We start from the raw sequence: 16,326 nt of genomic DNA on the forward strand, positions 1-16,326 counted from the left end.
ACTTCATTTGTCTTCCGACGTTCTTGTGTTTTGTTCCTTGTTTCTCATCACTAGTGTGGCCTAGCTAGCAACTGTTACTTTTCAGCTAATCTTTGTTGGTAAACTGATTTCTATGGCAATTTGTATTGCTTCGTTAAATGATTTAATTACTGACATAGTTAAAGTAAAATGGTGTAGCTAGCTATCCACTGATGTAGGCTGGCTAACGTTTCGTAGCAAACCGGAAGAAAATGCAGTCTTGACTTGAGTCTAGAAAAAGTCTAGCTGGTTAGTTTCTTGTCTTAGCAAACCATTGACATGACAACCGATGATGTTATGGCTTGCGATGAGTTAATTAACATAGATGTTGACACCATTGCACCCCATGGTTTTAAACAAGAGAAACCCCAACTTTCTGCAACTTTACGAAGGTACTACTCATTATGTAAGAGGAGGGTGAGTGTAACAAACGTAACGTTAGCTATCTTATTAGCTAGCTATATCCACTCCGTTTATTTTCTTAGTGTGCCATAATGAAAACATATCTTATCTTGCAGACATTTGGTACATTCGTGGCATCCAAAATAGCTTCATGTCATGAGGCAGAGTCTCCAACAACAGTTTGGAATTGCTGTGGCCAGACCTTTAAGGAAGCTCCTTCTATCCACAAACATGTGGCAAGGACTCATGACACTGACATTCAGAAGCTTACCAAGTTCACATTTGAGATTCTACTGAGCCCGAATGAGAAAGAAGCTGCTTCACAACAACAAGCAACAGAGAAGGAGCCAGTTGACATCTTCTCCTGGATACCTGACACTAGTCACATCACCGGTGACCAACTACACAAGTAGGGCTTCCTCGTGGGCTCTTTCAGTGTTGAGTCATTACAGTGGATTTTATAGTGCTCTGAAATTAATGCATTTTCATGCTCTGTTTCTTGTAACATGTAAAGTGGCCCAGGTGAGGTTCTTCTGCTCTACTGCTACTGTCCGCTGGCAGATCCACCGCTCATCTGTGCTTGGCAGAAGGCCCTTTGTGAAAAACTCCAGTTAACTGGCAAGGTAACAGAATGACACAATCCTGACATATATAAATATGATGATTTTCCTTTTTATAATTCAGTACTCCATTCAGTTATAATACCATTTATGTAGGTGAGGGTGGCAACAGAGGGGATAAATGGAACAGTTGGAGGCACAAAAGTGGCGACGGACTTGTACATCAAGGCAATGTGCTCCCATCCCATCTTCAAGATAATGGAAAAGGAAGACTTTAAGGTAAAAACAACATCAAATCAAATTATTTGTCAATGTGCCAAATAAAACATGTGTAGACCTTACCATGCAATGCCTACTTGCGAGCCCTTTCCCAACAATGTAGAGTTTTAAAAAAGTAAGAACATTTTACAAAAAAGGAAATAGTAATACAATAACGAGGCTATATAAGAGGAGTACCGGTGCCACGTCAATGTGCAGCGGTACAAGGTAATAAGTAGGTCGGGGTAAAAGTGACTATGCAATCAGGATTACATTACATTACATTACATTATGCAATCAGGATGGATAATAAACAGGGTAGAAGCAGCATATGTGAAGAGTGTGAAAGTGTGTGTGGTGTCAATATGCGCGCGTGTGTGTGTGTGTGTGTGTGTTGGAGTGTCGGTGTGGGAAGAGTCCAGTGAGTGTGCATAGAACCAGTGCAAATAAATAAATAAATCAGGGGGTCAATGCTAATAGTCTGGGTATCCATTTGAATAACTGTTTCGCAGTCTTATGTCTTGGGGGTAGAAGCTATTCAAGAGCCTTTTGGTCCCAGACTTGGCACTCCGGTACTGCTTGCCGTGCGGTAGCAGAGAGAACAGTCTATGACTTGGCTGGAGTCATTGACAACAGAAAAAGGCTTGGGGTAAGGTTTACAAATGTTTCTCTGTGATCCATTCACTATTGTTTTCAATGTCTCCTTAGACCAGTGATGGGGGCGCAGAGTGTTTCTCTAACCTTCGAGTTGGAGTCTACAAGGAAATAGTGCCAATGGGAGTGGACCCAGATGCCCTCTCCTACAGACTAGCAGGTAGGCCTATAACAAGTGTCTCGCGTATGTCTGCGTTGGATATGTTATTTGACGTTATGGAACCAGTAACTGGTAATGGTTGAATATGGCCCCGAGTTAAGCCTCTGTTTTTTCCACTTAGGTGCTCACCTGGAACCTGAAGAATTCCACAAAGAAGTGGAGGCTCTTTTGTCTAAAGGTGACTCTTGCAATGATACAATACTGCTGGACTGCCGGAACTTCTATGAGAGTAAAATTGTAAGTATTGGATTTGACTGCATTTGTCCACTGTGTTCTGTAGGTATATTTGTATTTATCACATAGAGTAATAATAATGGCAGTTTAATGTACCAAATATTTTTTTGCTTTCAGGGGCAGTTCAGCCAATGTTTGGCTCCCAACATCCGAAAATTCAGTTACTTCCCCGATTACGTTGACCAGAACCTTGATCTCTTTCGAGACAAGAAGGTCCTGATGTACTGTACCGGCGGCATTCGCTGTGAACGTGGCTCAGCCTATCTCCGCTCAAAAGTAAACTTACCTTTCAGTGACAGTGTCTCATTGAAACATGACAAACATGCTTCATCCAACCCAAAAGCTCAACCTAAACAAATGTTTAAAAGTATGTTTCTCTCCTACTTCCAGGATGTGTGTAAGGATGTTTATCAGCTGAAAGGTGGCATTCATAAGTACATGGAACAATTCCCAGAGGGCTTCTATCGTGGCAAACTGTTTGTGTTTGACGAGCGCTATGCCATCTCCTCCAACAGTGACATCATCTCTGGTCTGTATAAACTGTGAATTGCCCTTAGGACTTTCTGATTATCACAGTGCTTTTTTATGTAAGCAGTAGTCTAGTTTTTAAACTTATGTGCCAACCCAAAGAAAAAGTTCCTTCCTGTTAGAACGAGAGACCTATTCATCAATAGTCCTCTCCCCTTCCTCCTCTTTGTCTGCAGAGTGCAGATACTGCGGCTCTCCGTGGGACCAGTACCAGCTGTGCTCCACCCACTTCTGCTGCCAGCTGGTCCTTTCCTGCTCTGCCTGCAGACAGGGGGGCCACACCGCCTGCTGTCCCACCTGCCAGACCAAGGGCCAGGGAGAAGAGCCCTCTGCCACACCTACACAGAGAGAGGAGTGTGAGTGCACAGATGGGCGGCCCAGGATCCCCCAGGATGCATTGTGATGTTTTAAAACGTTCAACAGCGCTAAGCAGAGACCTTACCTGGAACTTTACCCTCATGGTTTTGACGATCCTGGTTCAACAGACCCAAATGTGGTTGTGGTGACAAACCGCTAGTGTCTATTTGTATTAAAGGAATCCTCAACATCAGTTATTTTATGAGCCTGTCTTGAATGGGTCTTGAATGGCTGAAGTAAAAAAAAATGCACTAACATTAGACACTATATATTACATGTGACATGATCAGAGGTGTCATGTATGTCGCTGATATCATGACCTTGTATATTGTTCAATAAAAACCTATATTTAGAGATTACATATTCAATATTTTGAACATAAAAAAAATAGGTGCTGATTTAGCTAGAAGTATACTCTGATTATTCAACACTGATCCATCTCATCTATGTGTGCGTTTGTAAATTCAACCTAGAGTGCAAGTGTGCTCTGGGGGTGTGTAAATTCAGCGTTTCGCTCTCTGAGCTTTCCGAGTGTGCACTGGATGCTCAGGACAGGGAGTAGGGTTAATCCGACAGTCAAGCACCCAAGCTAACAGGCTTGCTAGCTACTTTCAGACACCTGAGAGAACACCTCACTCTGACCATTTCACTCGCACTAGCAGAGCTGGTTAGACTGTTTCATGTTATCTAGAGCGTTGGTGACTAACTGGATCTGGCAACAATTTAATAACGTTTTTTTTGCCAACATTTATTGACACCCGTCATATTCAAGGGGCGTTGCGCGTTCGTAAATTCATGTTATTCTGCGCTCTGGTACTCTCAGACGAGAGCGCTCTGAAATAGGAGTAGATAGCCAGAGTGAATTTACGAAAGCACCCTATATCTCTTGCACATCTGCCTACTAACAAGCTGGCGCCGTTATGCCAGCTGTAGCTCGTCACATAGAAACAGCAGCTTCACACAGGGTGCGTTTGTAAATTTCCTCTGGCTATATACTCTGATTTCAGTGTAAAAGAGCACAGAATAACTGATGAATTGTTGCACGCGCAACACCTGTTGAATATGACCGTGTCAGTAAATATTGGCAAAAATTGTTGCCAGCAGCACAGTTACAGTCACTAACGCTCTATATAACCTGGGAGTGTGGTGCCAGGAAAATAACCTCTCACTCAACGTCAACAAAACAAAGGAGATGATAGTGGACTTCAGGAAACAGCAGAGGGAGCACCCACCTATCCACATCGATAGGCCTGCAGTGGAAAAGGTAGAAAGCTTCAAGTTCCTCTGCATACACATCACTGACAAGCTCAAATGGTCCACCCACACAGACCATGTGTTGAAGAAGGAGCAACACTGCCTCTTCAACCCCGGGAGGCTGAAGAAATGTGGCTTGGCACCTAAAACCCTCACAAACTTTTACAGATGCACATATGAGAGCATCCTGTCAGGCTGTATCACCGCCTGGTACGGCAACTGCACCGCCCACAATCGCAGGGCTCTCCAGAGGGTGGTGTGGTCTTCCCAACATATTATCGGTGGCAAACTACCTGTCCTCCAGGACACCTACAGCACTTGATGTCACAGGAAGGCCAAAAAGATAATCAAGGACAACAACCACCCGAGCCACTGCCTGTATCATCCAGAAGCTGAGGTCAGCAGCAAAGCTGGGACAGAGAGACTGAGAAAAAAATCTATCTCAAGGCCATTCTACTTTTAAATAGCCATCACTAGCACATTACAGGCTGCTGTCCTATATACATAGAATGGAAATCACTGGCCACTTTAATAATGGAACACTAGCCATTTTAACAATGTTTACATATTTTGCATTACTTATCTCATATGCATATACTGTATTCTCTCCTATTCTACTGTATATTAGTCTGTCACTCTGACATTGCTCATCTAAATATGTATATATTCTTAATTCCATTACTTTAGATTTGTGTGTATTGATGTGAAATTGTTAGATATTACGTGTTAGATATTACTGCACGGTTAAAGCTAGAAACACAAGCATTTCGCTACACCCGCAATAACATCTGCTAAACACGTGTATGTGACAAATACAACTTTGATTTGAAAACAGTTTAACCAACTCTTCTTGGGCGATTAAAAATGTTCAGTGAGGTGTTCTCTCATTTGTGTCTGTAAGTAGCCAGCAAGCTAGACAACTTTGGCCAGTTAGCCTGGGTGCCGTTGTGAGGTCAGAACTCTCGGATCAATCCCAATTCTCCGCAGGGCGTCCAGTGTGCTCTGAAAATACGAACAGACATTTTAACAGCGCACTGAATTTACGCCCTCTGACACACTGGAGACAATTTACGAACGCGCCCGAAATCGCCTCAATTGGGATGAACCTCATCATAGCTAGACAACAAGCCGAATAGGAGGTAGCTACGGCAGGGGGTTCACAAAAACACCAGACGAACACCTAGCTAATGGGAATAATACTGCTCTTGGTGACAGCCTTTCATGTGTCTTTGTCACCCTGTGCCTTTCTGTTGATAAAGGACAGTGGGACCAAGAGATGTCTGCGCCGGGTTTTACGAGCCTGAAAACCTCTCTCGGTCACAGCTTGAATTCAACGCCGAATGGTGGAGCAGCACCCCCCTATCAGAATGGTAAAACAGGCCGTGGAGATTAAACTAGCCAGTGGTTGAAATAACTAGCTAACTAATGTGGCTGTGTGAAAGCCCTGTTGCTTGGATATTTGTTGCGTTTGGTAATTAGCTTAGCTAGCTAACGTTAGTTGCGTAAATTATGACGTTATTAATAAAACCGACAATTCCGTTTTTAAAAGAGAAATCGAGAATTTCTACCTAGCTAACGTTAGCTAGTATCAATTCAAGTTTGCCACACTAGCCAGCTATCTTAAACATGCACGTTTATTTGTGCTAATATTTGTTATGTTCACAAAAAGATTTGGTATTCTTTGTCTATTTCACTAATGCAGCCAGGACCCACCACGGGGTCCATTGTGGGAGGAATCTTTGGCTAGTTAGCTACTGTAGCTAGATGGCTTACTTGGGCATTTTAAACCTGTCACTAGCTAGTAACGTTAGGGCGTCATCATTACACCGGCAGCTGGCCAGTCAGATCTAAAGTATTTTACTCTTGGGTTGCTGCTTAGATGACTGACATGTTTGATAATTTCTATAGAATATTTATTATGTAACGTTAGCTAGTAATATATGTAGGTAATACTTTTGATAATAGTTGATCCCACTATTTATGATAATTATATATCCTCCTTGTCAATAATCGGCATCAATGTTTAATTTACCCCAAACCCCATTGTTCTAACATCAACTCTCAATTCTCTTCAGGTCCAGGGGGGCAGACTTACCCATCCACATATCCTTTGACGGGGTACTATGGAGCCGGGCCTCAACAGCAGGGCAACCCAACCATTCCAGGCCAGTGTGCCCCTGCCCCCCCAAAAGCTCCAATCACGAACAATGATCACAGTGCTTACTGCCACCAGCAGCTGCTGCAGCCCACTGCTGCACCTACTGTAGCCCCCTCTGCATACGGAGCAACCCAAGGCTCCCACCCTCCCTCTCTGCCCTATGGCACCCCCACCACTCTTCCCACCTCCGCTACCCCTCCAAACCCCCAACATGCACCTTCATTCCAACAACCAGCCCCATACGCACAGCCTGGGGCCTACTATGGACAGCAGCAGTACCCTACCTCCCAAACGCAACACCACCCCCAGCAGCCAAACTTGGTTTTGGCACCCCCCACCAGCCCGGGTGCTCCCCTGTATCCCATTGTCTCGTACCCCTCTGTTCCGGGAAGCAGCCAGTACGGTACATTGCGTTCCTCCCAGGCTCCCACCGGCCCAGCAGCTGTTCCCAACCTGATGGGCGCTCCCCTCCACCAGTACGCCCCAGGAAATGACACCAGTCACCCAGCATCTACTGCAGCGGTTCCCCCTGTGTATAGCATGGCTCCACCCGGCCAACCAGCCACAGTCAACGGCCAGGGTAATGCAGGTACAGTCAACTCATTGGCACTGTTGAGAATGTCCGTACAGAATACATTTTGAGACACTTGTCAATCCACTTTTCATGTCAATTTGTGTATTTGATATATTTGCCTCTGCCTTAATTGGTTTCTTCTCCCTGGTCCAAGACACAGTCCTCCAGCACTATGACCAAAGTCACCAGGCACCCATGACACATGACCACTACAGAGGAGGAGTCAAACACAACACTGGGGGTGCTGACAGGGACATGCCACCTTTAGGAATCCCATCCACTTCAGTTAATTCCTCCCCAGGGCATCAGCAAGGTAAATGGAGAGGCTACCTATTGAATTAGCCTGGATCTCTCTATAGTATCTGTATAGGTCATCTGCATTGACGTCATCAATGGCAGGCCCATGTCGGCCATTTTAATTCAAGTTTTATAGGATCCTGCATCGTTACATTTGTGTGGTTCTCCGTCCTCACCTTGATTTAAATGATTGATGAAGGCATCTGTTTTTCATCTTCATACTCTTTTTCTAGGCCTAGTCTAAATAAGTGAATTGAAGAGGGGCATTTCCATCGAAAATAACCGATGAGCACCAACTTAAGTTAATAGGTGCATAACAAATTGGGTGTCAAATGAAAGTTAAGAGTATGTTTTGCAGAAGTGAAGGCAGAGATTCATTTATTAAAACCATTTTCATTCTTAATTGGGCATAAGCAAAGGCTTTGATTTCTGGATAAAAATGTGTAAAATGTATCAGAAATGCATCAAAACACACTAATATTGATGTAAACACCCCTGCTAACTACCGTAATTTCCGGACTATAAGCCGCTACTTTATTCCCACACTTTGAACCTCGCGGTTTATACAATGACGCGGCTAATTTATGGATTTTTCCCGCTTTCACAAGATTCATGCCGCCAAATAACTGAGCACCCTCACATAATGTGACGTAAATCGAGCGCGCTCAAACTTTCCATCATTCTGATTACGGTAGTAATTTTGTCCACCCTCATCATGGCAAAGACACGGAGAAATGCATATGATGCAGCTTTCAAGTTGAAGGCGATAAATCTGGCTGTTGGAAAAGGAAATAGAGCTGCTGCATGGGAGCTTGGCCTTAATGAGTCGATGATAAGACGTTGGAAACAGCAGTGTGAGGAACTGACTCAGTGCAGAAAGACAACAAAAGCTTTCAGAGGGAAGAAAAGCAGATGGCCCAAAGTATTTGCAGCCACTCGACATCAGTGTAAATCGTGCATTTAAGGTGGCGCTCCTTGTTCAGTGGGAGGCTTGGATGACAAGTGGGGAGAAATCCTTCACTAAAACGGGCCGCAGGCGAAGAGCATCTTATGGTCAAGTCTGCCAGTGGGTCCTGACAGCGTGGAGCGTTGTCAAAAAATCCACTATCATCAACGGGTTTCAAAGGCTGGACTGCTGCGTGTTGAAGGGGCAGCATGAGCTCAGCGGGGTATTTGCCTCCGGATGAACGTGACGAGAGCGACAATGAAAACGATCCAACATCGGATGAAGCAATTCTGAGGCTATTCAACTCCGACACCGAAGGAGATGACTTCAGTGGTTTCAGTGCACAGGAGGAGGAAGATAGTGACCAATGACTTTCTTGGTAGGCTACTGTTTTAATTTTTGTTACAAGCTGTGTTTCGTTTAAAGGCTGTGTAAAGTTTATTTGTTTCAATGTACCGGTAGGCATCTGCGGCTTATAGACATGTGCGGCTTATTTTATGTACAAAATACATATTTTTTAATAATTCAGTGGGTGCGGTTTATATTCAGGTGCGCTTAATAGTCCAGCAATTACGGTAATATCAGCAATTATATTTAGTTCTGGAGAAATTGTTTACCATCTGTAAGTTTAAGAAATATTACCTTGTGCCATGTAATTCCATTACCAAAAATCTGTTACGAAATTGGTAATGATGATACCAATGAAATCAGTAACGGAATTACTGCAATTTAATTGGCTACAATGGGATATCATAATATTCACAAACCACAGTTGGGTCACCTGCTACTTGCCTCCCTTCCACTGCCATACTGTTATGTTCAGCTCATAACTGTTTTCTTTGTCTTTTTGTTGTCTGGTGGTCAAAGCAAGAGTGTTCAAATTGTCTGAGTCTGGACAACCCCTCCCTCTATCTCTTGCTCTCCAGTTAATGTCACCTTTCTCAGCTCTTACTGACACCTAGCCATGAGAACACTCTTTTTCCATTTGCTTTAACCAGCATCCTCACACACTGAGCATCAACCGACACTGGACGTCCATGGACGTTGAAAAGTAGTTGCAATTTGGTCGGTCCACCCTGGCTTTGATGTTAACGTCCACGGACGGACCGTACTGGACCAAATCTGAACCTATCATAGACGTACAGTATCGGTCAAAAGGACACACCTACTCATTCAAGGGTTTTTATTTTTTACTACATTGTAGAATAGTAGTGAAGACATCAAAACTATGAATCATGTAGTTAAAAAAAAAGAAGTGTTAAACAAATCAAAATATATTTTATATTTGAGATTCTTCAAAGTAGCCAGTTGTGCACCCGCTTGGCATTCTCTCAACCAGCTTCATGATGAATTATTTTTGAAGGAGTTCCCAAATGCTGAGCACTTGTTGGCTGCTTTTCCTTCACTTTGCGGTCCAACTAGAGCTATGGTGGTCACGAAATTCCGTCAGCCGGTGATTGTTAAGCAAATAACTGTCGGTCTCATGGTAGTAGACAGTTAATTAACATAAACACATTTAGCATTTCCTGGCTTCCACGCACAGCCTACAAGCCATTTTAAAAAGTTGAATAAATCCATGTAATATAGCCTACACCTTCACAATAAATCCATGATTTATTTTAGACCGGTCTAAAGAAGCATGATATGAAGAAAATGTAGTCTATTTCAGAAGAATTTAATTGCATACCATCAGTTGTCTGTATGTAGATATGCTAAATGGCTGTGGGCTACACTAGTTCATTTAGCAGACAAGATTTGCTTATAATTCTGTGACATTATTATTTTATAGCATGAAGAATACAATTGAACAAAGCTGAATAAAATATAAATATATTCTCCAAACGATTTTGAGTACCCACATGCGGTTATTCTGTGAGGTTAACAAAGAAATAGGTATTCCTATATGCTTAATTTAGTTATTAACTTTAGTTGTTCTGCAAACGTTGGGCTGTATGTTTTTGATTTTTAATACATTGTAAGGCTGTACGGTGAAAAAAGTTGCTTGAAGCACTTGATAATGCATCTTGATAATGCATCGAATTCCACGGCGGCATCCCCTTTGTGTCCGTAATGCACCCTAAACAATCCATGCCTTTTGCAGGCCGGAGTGCTATGTTGTGCCCTTGTCGCTGAGTGTGCTGCGCAATCCGAAGCGCCTCTCACTCACATGGCTCTCCGTCAATTGATCAGGTCTTTCTCACAGGCTACAAGTGAAGACAGACACATCGCACATCCTTATCCAATTCCGAGGTGCTTATTGAAGATATTGGAAGAACTGTCCACATTTACTTTTCGTCAAACAACAAGATGAGTAGGCCTAACAAACAGTAAAAGCACTAGCCTATGTCAATCTACTATCACCCATAGTACAAAGTTAACCTATTCTGTGCGAGAGAGAAATATTCCAAACATAGTCTGGTACAGTTGTGGGATGTGATAGTTCCCAAACTAATACATCCACTAGAATCCCCAAACTTTTTTTTTTATGCATTATGGCTAACACAACAGATCAGAACGTTTAGCTTAAAATGTTTAGAAACTATTTGGCTATTTCTCCACATTATAAGCGCAGAAATGTGCACATAGTAGTAGGCTATAAATGCACATTTTCCAATAGTGGAATACACCGTTATCAAAAGTGACCGCAAATGCAATTTATTATGAAGGTGCATTTTTATGGTGGAAATGATCTTCCCCAAACTTGAAAGTCAACGCGCTGATTATATATGCCAGTTAAGCTCAACATCCCTTGTAGAGTGGATTAATGTGTTTAACTTGAAGAAGTTCTTTGGCCACTTTGTTGTGATCCAAACCTTATTAAAACACACAGGCCTATGGGCTAGGCTACATGAGATGTGCGACTGTGATTAGAAAAAGTAGCAAAAAAAACATTTTTTTTTCTTATGACGGGCATCATTCACAACTGATAAGTGACAGGCTATTATTGACAGGCTATTATTATCAGACTATTCTTGATTGTAATATTGTCTTTACATTTACTAAATAATGTGTGAAATTTGTTTTGATTTAGATTGGACCATTATCATGCACCTGTGTCAATTATCATGCACGTGGGCAGCGGGAAAAATACATACCTAATACACATGCACTTAAATAGCGAATGGAAGACACTTTTCCCCGTGGTTTATTTTCATGCCAACCAGATTGGCTATACTGCTGTTGTAAATATAAGCAATGTGCTTAATATTAGGAAAGTTGAGAATTTAACATAGTAGGTCTAGCCTATAGAACGCTGATGGATCCTCGTCTTTTTATTAGCGGGCATCACTCCGTTTTCTCCCGCAATTGCATAGCCTATATAAATGTTGCGCAACATGAGCTCATGGGCACTCATGAAGTGTTTGATTAGATTTTCGAATATATTTGCATTGACTTCAGTGATTAGTGACAATAGAGTGCTGAGTACCAGACAGTTAGCAAGTTTGGTAGGCTACTAATGACCATCAGCTGCATCAGAGCTTGGAAAAGCCTAATTAGCGACTAAACAGTCATGTGGAATTTGACTGCTTTATGACTCGTGACTAGAGGTCGACCGATTAATTGGATGGGCCGATTTCAAGTTTTCATAACAACCGATTTGGCCGTTTAAAAAAAAATATATATATATATTTTATTTTTTACAGACCTTTATTTTACTAGGCAAGTCAGTTAAGAACACATTCTTATTTTCAATGACGGCCTAGGAATGGTGGGTTAACTGCCTCGTTCAGGGGCAGAATGACAGATTTTCACCTTGTCAGCTCGAGGGATATAATCTTGCAACCTTAGAGTTAACTCGTCCAACGCTATAACCATCTGCCTCTCATTGCACTCCACAAGCCTATTACTTGAATGCAGTAAGCAAAGGTAAGTTGCTAGCTAGCATTAAACTTATCTTATAAAAAACTATCAATCAATCATAATCACTAGTTAACTACACGTGGTTGATGATATTACTAGTTTATCTAGCGTGTCCTGCGTTGCATATAATCTGACTGAGCATACAAGCATCTGACTGAGCGGTGGTAGGCAGTAGCAGGCTCGTAAGCATTCATTCAAACAGCACTTTCGTGCGTTTTGCCATCAGCTCTTCATTGTACTTCAAGCATTGCGCTGTTTATGACTTCAAGCCTATCAACTCCCGAGATGAGGCCGGTGTAACCAATGTGAAATGGCTAGCTAGTTAGCGGGGTGCGCACTAATAGCATTTCAAACGTCACTCGCTCAGAGACTTGGAGTGGTTGTTCCCCTTGCTCTGCATGGGTAACGCTGCTTCGAGGGTGGCTGCCTTTGTGTTCCTGGTTCGAGCCCAGGGAGGAGGGAGGAGAGGGACAGAAGCTATACTGTTACACTGGCAATACTAAATAGCCTATAAGAACATCCAATAGTCAATACAATACAAATGGTATAGAGGGAAATAGTCCTATAATAACTACAACCTAAAACTTCTTACCTGGGAATATTGAAGACTCATGTTAAAAGGAACCACCAGCTTTCATATGTTCTCATGTTCTGATCAAGGAACTTAAACGTTAGCTTTCTTACATGGTACATATTGCACTTTTACTTTCTTCTCCAAAACTTTGTTTTTGCATTATTTAAACCAAATTGAACATGTTTATTTATTTGAGGCTAAATTGATTTTATTGATGTATTATATTAAGTTAAAATAAGTGTTCATTCAGTATTGTTGTAATTGTCATTATTACAAATACATTTTTAAAAATCGTCCGATTTAATCGGTATCGGCTTTTTTGGTACTCCAATAATCGGTACCGGCATTGAAAAATCATAATCGGTCGACCTCTACTTGTGACTGCCGGTGTGGCGGTAATATGGTGACCGCAACAGTCTTAGGTCCAACTCATCCCAAACTGTCTCAGTTGGGTCAAATCAAATACAATTTTATTGGTCACATACACATGGTTAGCAGATGTTAATGCGAGTGTAGCGAAGTGCTTGTGCTTCTAGTTCTGACCATGCAGCAATATCTAACAAGTCATCTAACAATTCCACAAAAACTACCTAATACACAAGTGTAAAGGAATGAATAAGAATATGTACATATCTAATATTTGGATGAGCGATGGCTGAATGGCATGGGCAACATGTAGTAGATGGTATAGAGTACAGTATATACATATGAGATGAGTAATTTAGGGTATGTAAACATTATATAAAGTGGCATTGTTTAAAGTGACTATTGATACATTTATTATATCCAAATTTTAATTATTAAAGTGGGTAGAGATTTGAGTCAGTATGTTGGCAGCAGCCACTCAATGTTAGTGATGGCTGTTTAACAGTCTGATGACCTTGAAATAGAAGCTGTTTTTCAGTCTCTCGGTCCCAGCTTTGATGCACCTGTACTGATCTCGCCTTTCGGATGATAGCGGGGTAAACAGGCAGTGGCTCGGGTGGTTGTTGTCCTTGATGATCTTTTTGGCCTTCCTGTGACATTGGGTGGTGTAGGTGTCCTGGAGGGCAGGTAGTTTGCCCCCGGTGATGTGTTGTGCAGACCTCACTACCTTCTGGAGAGCCTTATGGTTGTGGGCAGAGAAGTTGCCGTACCAGGCGGTGTTAGAGCTCTCGATTGTGCATCTGTTAAAGTTTGAGTGTTTTTGGTGACAAGCCACATTTCTTCAGCCTCCTGAGGCTGAAATGGTCCACCCACACAGACAGCGTGGTGAAGAAGGCGCTTCTTCACCACGCTGTCTGTGTGGGTGGACCATTTCAGTTTGTCTGTGATGTGTACGCCGAGGAACTTGAAACTTACTACCCTCTCCACTACTGTTCCGTCGATGTGGATAGGGGGGTGTTCCCTCTGCTGCTTCCTGAAGTCCACGATCATCTCCTTTGTTTTGTTAACTTTGAGTGTGAGGTTATTTTCCTGACACAACCCTCCGAGGACCCTCACCACCTCCCTGTAGGCCGTCTCGTCGGTGTTGGTAATCAAGCCTAACACTGTAGTGTCGTCTGCGAACTTGATGATTGAGTTGGAGGCATGCATGACCACGCAGTCATGGGTGAACAGGGAGTACAGGAGAGGGCTGAGAATGCACCCTTGTGGGGCCCCAGTGTTGAGGATCAGCGGGGTAGAGATGTTGTTTCCTACCCTCTCCACCTGGGGGCAGCCCGTCAGAAAGTCCAGGACCCAGTTGCACAGGGCGGGGTCAAGACCCAGGGTCTCAAGCTTGATGGCTAGTTTGGAGGTTACTGTGGTGGTAAATTCTGAGCTTTAATCGATGAACAGTATTCTTACGTAGGTATTCCTCTTGTCTAGATGGGTTAGGGCAGTGTGATTGCGTTTGCGTCGTCTGTGGACCTATTGGGGCGGTAATTAAATTGGAGTAGGTCTAGGGTGTCAGGTAGGGTGGAGGTGATATGGTCCTTGACTAGTCTCTCAAAGCACTTCGTGATGACGGAAGTGATTGCTACGGGGCGATAGTCATTTAGCTCAGTTACCTTAGCTTTCTTGGGAACAGGAACAATGGTGGCCCTCTTGAAGCATGTGGGAACAGCAGACTGGGATAGGGATTGATTGAATATGTCCATAAACACACCAGCCATCTGGTCTGCACATGCTCTGAGGACGTGGCTAGAGATGCTGTCTGGCCCGGCAGTCTTGCGAGGGTTAACATGTTTAAATGTTTTACTCACGTTGGCTGCGGTGAAGGAGAGCCCGCAGGTTTTGGTAGCGGGCCGTGTCAGTGGCACTGTATTGTCCTCAAAGCAAGTTGAGGTCGGGTGATTGTGGAGGCCAGGTCATCTGATGCAGTACCATCACTCTCCTTCAGCCCTTACACAACCTGGAGTTGTTTTGGGTCATTGTCCTGTTGAAAAACAAATGATAGTCCCACTAAGCGCAAACCAGATGGGATGGCATATCGCTGCTGTAGCCATGCTGGTTAAGTGTGCCTTGAAATCTAAATAAATCACAGTGTCAGCAGCAAAGCACAATCACACCTCCTCCATGCTTCACGGTGGGAACCACAAATGCAGAGGTCATCCGTTCACCAACTCTGCATCTCACAAAGACACAGCGGTTGGAACCAAAAATCTCAAATTTGGACTCATCAGACCAAAGGACAGATTTCCACCGGTCTAATGTCCATTGCTCGTGTTTCTTGGCCCAAGTAAGCCATTTCTTATCAGTGTCCTTTAGTAGTGGTTTCTTTGCAGCAATTTGACCATGAAGGCCTGAGTCATGCAGTCTCCGCTGAACACTTGATGTTGAGATGTGTCTGTTACTTGAACTCTGTGAAGCATTTATCTGTTCTGCAATTTCTGAGGCTCTTAACTAATAATTAACTTATGCTCTTCAGCAGAGGTAACTCTGGGACTTCCTTTCCTGTGGTGGTCCTCATGAGAGCTAGTTTCATCATAGCGCTTGATGGTTTTTGCGACTGGACTTGAAGAAGCATTCAAAGTTCATGAAATGTTCCTTATTGACGGAACTTCATGTCTTAAATTAATGATGGACTGGTTCTCTTTGCTTATTTGAGCTGTTCTTGCCATAATATGGACTTTGTCTTTTACCAAATATGGCTATCTTCTGTATTCCAACCCTACCTTGTCACAACACAACTGATTGGCTCAAACGCATTAAGATGAGGCACACCTGTTAATTGAAATGCATTCCAGGTGACTACCTCATGAAGCTGGTTGAGAGATTGCCAGTAGTGTTCAAAGCTGTCATCAAGGCAAAGGGTGGCTACTTTGAAAAATATAAAATCTATTTGGATTTGTTTAACACTTTTGGTTACTACATGATTTCATATGTGTTATTTCATCAGTATTATTCTACAATGTAGACCGTAGTAAAAAATAAATAAAAAGCCTTGAATCAGTAGGTGTGTCCAAACTTTTGACAGGTACTGTATGTTTCACAAATTTGGATAGTGCAATACATACAGTAGAGTACAG

The 16,326-nt window shown here is 42.8% G+C and overlaps 1 protein-coding gene and 1 pseudogene across 2 annotated transcripts; both read left to right on the plus strand.

The window, feature by feature from the left end:
• Positions 1-26: 26 nt before the first annotated feature.
• LOC118378813 (thiosulfate sulfurtransferase/rhodanese-like domain-containing protein 2) lies at positions 27-3,525 on the plus strand. 2 transcript variants are annotated; one of them, XM_035765810.2, is made up of 9 exons: positions 27-424; positions 537-829; positions 935-1,043; positions 1,137-1,259; positions 1,947-2,052; positions 2,174-2,289; positions 2,404-2,562; positions 2,677-2,815; positions 2,991-3,525. In XM_035765810.2, the coding sequence occupies exons 1-9, from the start codon at positions 344-346 to the stop codon at positions 3,215-3,217; spliced, it is 1,353 nt and encodes a 450-aa protein (XP_035621703.1). In that variant the 5' UTR covers positions 27-343; the 3' UTR covers positions 3,218-3,525. The 2 variants fall into 2 exon arrangements, with proteins under 2 accessions (XP_035621703.1, XP_035621695.1); XM_035765802.2 differs by having other exon boundaries at positions 30-435.
• Positions 3,526-5,345: 1,820 nt separating this feature from the next.
• Positions 5,346-16,326, plus strand: part of LOC118378827 (protein transport protein Sec24B-like) — a 34,209-nt pseudogene continuing 23,228 nt past the window's right edge.

This window comes from Oncorhynchus keta, chromosome 4, assembly GCF_023373465.1.
Source record: "Oncorhynchus keta strain PuntledgeMale-10-30-2019 chromosome 4, Oket_V2, whole genome shotgun sequence".
Taxonomy (NCBI): Eukaryota; Metazoa; Chordata; class Actinopteri; order Salmoniformes; family Salmonidae; genus Oncorhynchus; species Oncorhynchus keta.